Source organism: Musa acuminata, chromosome BXJ2-7, assembly GCF_036884655.1.
Source record: "Musa acuminata AAA Group cultivar baxijiao chromosome BXJ2-7, Cavendish_Baxijiao_AAA, whole genome shotgun sequence".
Taxonomy (NCBI): Eukaryota; Viridiplantae; Streptophyta; class Magnoliopsida; order Zingiberales; family Musaceae; genus Musa; species Musa acuminata.
The window spans coordinates 35697501-35705000 of NC_088344.1; the positions used below are offsets into that span (position 1 = coordinate 35697501).

The 7500-nt window shown below is 33.7% G+C and overlaps 1 protein-coding gene across 2 annotated transcripts in view; it reads right to left on the reverse strand.

The window, feature by feature from the left end:
- The window catches only part of LOC135617856 (chaperonin CPN60-like 2, mitochondrial), a 7322-nt gene extending 3629 nt beyond the window's left edge, over nucleotides 1-3693 (reverse strand). For both annotated transcript variants that reach the window (XM_065118556.1, XM_065118555.1), the window contains exons 1-7: nucleotides 3585-3693; nucleotides 3460-3481; nucleotides 3234-3383; nucleotides 2624-2783; nucleotides 1868-2043; nucleotides 1334-1429; nucleotides 1145-1249 (exon numbers count right to left, since the gene is read on the reverse strand). In XM_065118556.1, coding sequence (XP_064974628.1) covers nucleotides 1145-1249; nucleotides 1334-1429; nucleotides 1868-2043; nucleotides 2624-2783; nucleotides 3234-3383; nucleotides 3460-3481; nucleotides 3585-3628 — 753 coding nt within the window. In that variant the 5' untranslated portion in view covers nucleotides 3629-3693. The remainder of the gene's footprint in view (nucleotides 1-1144; nucleotides 1250-1333; nucleotides 1430-1867; nucleotides 2044-2623; nucleotides 2784-3233; nucleotides 3384-3459; nucleotides 3482-3584) is intronic.
- Nucleotides 3694-7500: the final 3807 nt, after the last annotated feature.

A 7500-nucleotide genomic window follows, 5' to 3' on the forward strand; every position in this document is an offset into this window, starting at 1 on the left:
TTCTGGGTAAAAACAATAGCAACTATACATATCAAACAAAATGTAATTGAAGACCTACACTATATGACTCTTATATCACATACATTGATCCTGCCAATTTGAGAAATCTAATGTTGTCCAAGCTCATTGTCACTGAGGGGATGTTGCCAGAATATTATATCAATGAAGTTCATTCCTTTGAATTTCTTAACAACATTCTGTGACTGAGCTTGTATCATGACAACCAGAATATCCTAGCAGATGATATCTAAATCTAACACAATGTTGAGGCGAGCTACATATCTTGACAGAATCACATTTCTGGGAATATTCAGCTACAACTGTAACATGTATCACCAATGACTAAGTCAAATATAGAGAATCCAAGATCTTCATAGTTAAAATCACTGCTATACAAAATTCCAACAAGACATTGTGTAACATCCCAATTAGTCTCATATCGGAAATGGGTAAAACTAAGATTAGCTTATAAAGATCTGATGAATACAATATTATCAATTTCAGCTTAAGTATTTTGGTTAGTGGTTTAAGCTAAGCAAAGCTGATAGGCCAATTAGCCTATTAGGCTCGGGTCATGACATTTGGTATCAGAGTTGACATAATATTTGAGCATGGTGATAGGGCTCCAGTAGAAAAGACCTACCCGTTAATGAAATTAGATGACTCGTCACGACATGGAACCACCACTGGACTATGTCTCACATGCACCATGCTAGGGTTTGATCTGGGCTATGTTGAGCCTTGACAAGAATGTCAAGCTCTTGAACGGGGGAAATTGTAACACCTCGATTAGTCCCATATCGAAAGTGGACAAGACTAAAATTGGCTTATAAAGGTCTGATGAGTGAACTACTATCAACTTTAGCTTAGTTATTTTGACCAATAGTTTAAGTCAAACGAACTTGATAGGTCAGTTAGCCTACCAAGCCCAGGTCGTGACACATTGAACATTAAACCTACATGTTACAACTGAAATGGTGAAAGAAAATTGATGTCTCTTATTTTGATTACATGGTCATAAAAGAAAAAAAATGAATTAGTAAATACAATTATCCACATTTGAATTTCTAGAAAGAACTGTAAGAACTCTTTCTAAGAAGCTGTCAGCTTATCAATCTAACCAAAGGAAGCTAAGAACACTCACACATTTTTGGGTCTTCACATCTGTAATGAAGTAAGGTGATATATAACCCCTGCCAAGTTTCATTCCCTCCACCACTTCCATCTCATTGTCCAATGTATTTCCATCCTGCAGCAAGTAAACTTGCCAAAAGTTTTAGGTAGCTGGATCAGTTTGAAGCATAATTATGTTTTAGATTTCAAAGATACTCACAGAAACAGTGATAACTCCATCTTTCCCAACTCTTTCCATTGCTCTGGCAATCAACTCTCCAATCTCTCGTTCATTGTTTGCAGAAATGGTAGCCACCTATTTTACAAGCATTCAATGACATACTAAAGAAAGTAACCAGTGCAGATAGAAAGCAAAAACAAAAACATAGTAAAACATTAAGCAGCACCAAAAACCAGGACGCAATTTAGTACAGGAAAATATATAATAATAAGTTATCAAGATAAAATAAAACATATTGAACTTCATGGACATGGTAGTCAATGTTGAGCAGCTTCCAGTCTGCAGTCCAATACAGGACATTATGACAAGAGGCACCATTTACCATAATGTGACATAAAACATATTGAACTTCATGAACATTAATGCTCAGTAGTCAGACATTAAGCAGAATCAAATTCCAGCATGCGGCATAATACAAGAAAAAATATGATACAAAGTACCAGCTATCAGAACTTACAGCAAATATACATGTCTATGCAACAACAAGAACTCTTTCCTGAGAAAGATCTTCACCTGAGTGATTTCTTCTGGAGTACTAATCATCCAGGCCCTATGCTTTAAATGGGAAATAATAGTATCCACAGCCATACTAATACCATGACGTAGGTCCATAACGTTAACTCCAGATGCCAGCGATTTGCAACCTTCGGCAAGTATTGCTTGAGTTAGAACAGTTGCACAAGTTGTACCTGTTGTCCAACAAAATGGAAAATTAATGAAGTAGCTTTTTGTAATGTGCCCATATCAATTATTCATTATATAAATCTTAAATACATAGCCCATCGATCCAGAGAAATATTGTACTAGATGGATGTCATAGTGACAATGTCTTGTTAACTCCATCAAGAGCTCTTTATTCAAATAAACTCTGAATTGGACATCCATGGTCCTATATATTTAGAAAAAGAAATGTCAAACAAAACCATGAAAGCTTGTCCCACTTGCCTGGTACAACTTTACTAGCTGCTTTACAAACTACGAATTCTTGCCACATTTGCCTAGCATCAGCTTTACCAGCTATTTGATGTTTGCAATAATACATTTAAATCTATATTATGACTGAAGTTACCTAAAATGACAAATGCTCTTCAAATAAAACAGGCCTCTCCCATCAATTCATTATAAGCATTTCTTTCACTAATTTCACATATAGATTTAAGCACTGTGATTCAAGCCCTAGTCACCTACATCGCTAAGTTACACTAAGGAATAAACTAAATTGTGCTGATAAAATGAACACTAAGGGAAAAAACATATAACTAAATTTACCATCTCCTGCAGCAGTGTTAGTGGCTTTAGCGACTTGCTTCACAAGATCTGCACCAACATTCTTAGATCTCTCCTTAAACTCGATGCTTTTTGCAACCGTCACACCATCTTTTGTAACTTTAACGCCTCCATGACTTTTCTCAATGATGACAGTCCGACCCTAAAAAAGAAAATCAAACCTCGGCATCAAATAATGCAGCATAATTATATCAACTTGACAGACTGAAGAATGGTTATTCGGTGAAATTATATATAACCAGAACACTAGAAAGCTCTTGCAAATCAATGATAACATTACCACACCGCCTATATGTTTCTTCAATATAACCAACCAATTCAATTTATAACCCATGCATCAGAAAAAACAGCAAAGAAGGGTAAATGTGTGATGAATTAAGATTCACTGCACGCTTTTGAGAACTGCCAAAGAGCTCATTGAAGGAAAAGAACAAAGGAAAGCATTCTACTTGATATTAACGAAATTTCCATCTATAATAAATTGCATAACTCTCGTGAGAGGTTCTTTGGGAACTTTTCAATTGTTAGGTCATGTTAAAAGTTTCATGCACAGAGCAACATGAATCAACGACAAAAAGGGATTTCGACCCACCTTGGGGCCCATGGTAACCTTGACGGCTTCAGCAAGCTCGTTAACTCCCTGAAGCATTGCCGCCCGAGCCCCAACCCCAAAACTGATGTCCTTTGCAACGTAGCTCCGAGCATAAAGAAGTACACCGCTCCCAATCCTCCCGGCATACCTCTACGTCCGACATTGACAAAGTATCAAAAGAAGAAAATATTTATCCAAGGAGGAAAAAGATGCGGTAGTAACCTACCTGCTTCTGGAAGGACGATCGCCTGATCCACACAAGGGAGAACAAGGGTAGAAAAGATCAGAAATGAAAACACCCGAATAAATGGAAAGGGGCAACTCAGATAAACAGGAAGGAAGAGACAAAACCTGAGCGCAGAGGAAGCAACGGCGGCTACCGCTGCCCGATACATGGTGAATCCAAGCGAGCGCGAGAGAAGCTGAAACAATTGCTTCAGGGTTTTCAGGGTTTAGTAGGCTATTACTCTGAGAAGAGACAGACGGTTGCAAGGGTCCGTCGCCTGCTATTTGGGCTAAAAAGGGCCCATAGAAACAGTTGGGCGGGCTGTGAGGGCCCAATTTGTTCATCACACTGAATATTTTATTGCATATTAATTTGACTGTTAAATTGGTTAGAGCTGACGTTTACTTTTTCTTCGAAAGGCGGCAACTCAGCATAAATCTAAATTTGCAGCCAGCACTGAAGTACAGTCCAGTCACTGTCCACTTTAAATGTGGAACTAAATTAAAATCTTTCAATCTATTCTAATACAATATCATTCGTTATGATCCAAACTTTGGTATGACTTATCTTAACCATATGTTAATAATGCTACATCCATCCATCCATCCATCCATCATACTCTTTCTCTCCATGGTAATTTGAGACCGGAGCCTCTGTCCAACTCCTTGCAATGCTCGCTGGGTGCAATCTCGTCAACTTGTTGACTACTCAATCCTCGAAGGCCTTCGGGGGATATCCAAGAAGGAAGGAGGTCGATCTTGGTGATGATAAACATCGCTCGTGGCACGTTATCAGGTCCCCTCATTCTAGGCTCTTGGGTTCTCGTCATTGGAGGAGACCAATCGAGCGATGTTGCAAGGGAGAGAGCCATCGATGTGGGCAGTGCCAACGACCATGAGGACTACAAAGCGAGGCCCAGCAGGTGAGACACCAACTTTGGGCCGATCATGCGGTCGAAGTTGAAGTCGGGGAGGAGGTTCTAAGCAAAGGGATTCTTGCCATGGTATCGGTGGTGAAGGTAGTGACAACGGGGACAGGCCTAAGCAACTGCTCGGGAGCGATAGGGTCCTTAACCCAAAGGAGTTGTTGTTAGTCTTTTAAAGCATCTTGATTCTTAAAATTAAAAAATTATATTAAAATTTTAATAATTATAAAAATAAAATATTTAATCTTATTTGTCCTGATACTATCGATTTTATCGATGGAGATACAATACTTGACAATATGTGCATGAATGTTATAAAAATAATAAACAAAAGAGTAATTTTAACGATGGGCTAATTATAAATTACCCTTACATCTCTTTAACATTTCGATTATTAGACTTTAAAAATTTATATTGAAATTCTTATAGTTATAAAGGTGAAACATTGAGCCAAGTAAACTAGAGAGTAAGGACAAAATAAAAATATACATAAAATCTAAAGCATTAAACATAAATTTATAATATTATTATTGTTTCTCTTTTTCTACAACCAAACAAGAAAATTCATAATGGACTTTCAATATATTAAGATGGTATAAGTATGTGATACTAAAGAATTAGATACAAGCCAAGTTTAAACCAGATCAAATCTCTCAAACATTCCTACTTTCTTTTTATTTTATTCCTTTTGTGATCATTGTGTGGTTTTATCAAACAAAGCCTATACTTATGGACTAGGCAACCTATCACTGTCCAACTTCATAAGCCTAATAATTTTTAGACCAGATTAGGTTAAAACTTATGTAACCAAAATCTTTATGTTGTGGTGTGTTACACCCTTACCCGCTTATCTGTTTATATTGAATCAGTATTATAAAAGTGCATGATTAGATCTTGTTGAGATCAACAAAATTATCAAATAACAACCATCATTAGCAATAGAGAGCAAAACAACAGTCTTTAAATTTTGCATAAGACCACATATTAGAGGATATACCTAAGTAGAGATGACATCAGTAATAGTGTACTATGTTTTTGTCTTAAATTACCATCAGTAATAGTGTACTATCTAGTGGATACATATATCAAATAATTTATTGCCAAGATCATAATATAGACTAATCATAACAAAAAAATTAATATGTAAAGAAAAAGAATGCATATTCTAAAATAAAAACTATAAAGGTAAATGAAAATAATCAAGTTGTAAAGAAGTATGAATCTTTAAACACGAAATATATAGTCTTACAAATACAACTTCTTAATCAGGGTCATATTATCCCATAATCATAAACTTTACATGTTTAATTAAATGTTACGAAGTAAAATTTCAGCTATAAATTAAACAGTATAAACAAATTATAAGTACTCAAAATTGCATATAATATTTACACTTACAACAACCGGCCGTCAAGTGACTTCAAAAGTAAAATGAGGATTAAACATTCAAATTATCAAACAACAAATAGATAGCAAATGAGCCTCAAAACCTGAACGCACCATAAAAATAAAACTACTATGAGGCTATAAAATTTTAGATAACCTTTCTATAAGAAAAAAATGCTCCGTGTCTCAATTTAATTCACAACGGATAATGTTGCACAAATCAAGTGCAAACGATCTCAACCATAATCTTTCTTGCCCCTTGACATGTATTATGTTAACCATATAAATTATGACTCAAGTTGGGATGTAAAATATTATAGTTATATATATATATATATATATATATATATATATATATATATATATATATATATTGTAATATCAATGCAACGAGTATTTACTAAAGCAAGTGAGAGAGTTTTCTCAATTTTATCAACTTTATCATCCAAATGAATAACCGCCATTGCATACAACAACTTAGAGACTACACAAATTTCACAAATAATTTGTCATACTCAAATAAAAAGTTATTTCCTAACATTTATAATAATAAATATTTAATTCATAATATCAAAAAAATAATTCTTTGTTCACAATAATACAATCTTTCATGACATACAACAGAGCAAGAGGCTTTTATGATTGCTTTTATATCTTTCTTTCCTATCAAACTCTAGAATCAACATCATGACTAATCAAAATAAAGAATTTATATATTAAAAAAATTATGCAATCAATGCTTTCAAAAAGTCCAAAATCTTACCATAAAAATTGAAAAATACTAATAAAGTGCACTACATATCCTTCATATGTATTAGAACTCTTCCGGTCACTTCTCTTGATTTCGAATCAACAATATATTTACTATATTTCTCTAGTTTTATATGAATTTTATTTATAATTTCCTAGTCAAGATCAAATGTTGAGAGGGCATAAGCAAATCCTGAGATTGTTGAATTAGTCTCTTGCTGAAGAAGTTTTCTTCATATATCACACTGGATTCTTTACTATATATAAAATATTTTGATAATATTTTATCCAACATAGTATTTTGTTCAACATAGAAATTTACAATAATAGAAATTTTTATGGGTTTGTTTCTTATTGATATATTTTGTTTATTTTAATTGGTTCATCCTTCTTATTGAACAATGTTGGGTCATATATAGTCCAAGAATCTAGATGATTTTAAAATTTTTTTTGATAAGGCTCTTGAAAGAAAAGAATCATTTGCTATGGCTGCTTTTGATTGCACTCATTCATTCATGTTAAAATTTGATAAAATCTGGGAAGGTATACTCTCATAATTTGTTTAAATTTACTTTTCTATAATTTTATACTTAGAGTTTTATGGTTCTATTATTTACTTTTGGGATTATAGATGTTGCTATTGAGAAAGCAAACAGGGACCATTCTAAAGTTCGGGATAAGCTTCAACGTGATATTGATTCTTATCTTGCTTCAGTTCGTACTACAAAACTTTCTGATCTTATTGTAAAATATAAAGTATATTAGGCTTTACATATTATTTTCTAAGTGTTAAAAAGATATTATAAATATCTATTTTATATGAACAAAATAGCATTCAAGATTGCATGCTTTTATGATAATGTTATTTGAGTTAGTGAGCAAGTTGAAATGCTTGCAAGGATAACTTAATAAAGCCCTTGCAGAATAAATTATATATATATATATATATATATATATATATATAATTATTTTTTGAAAGC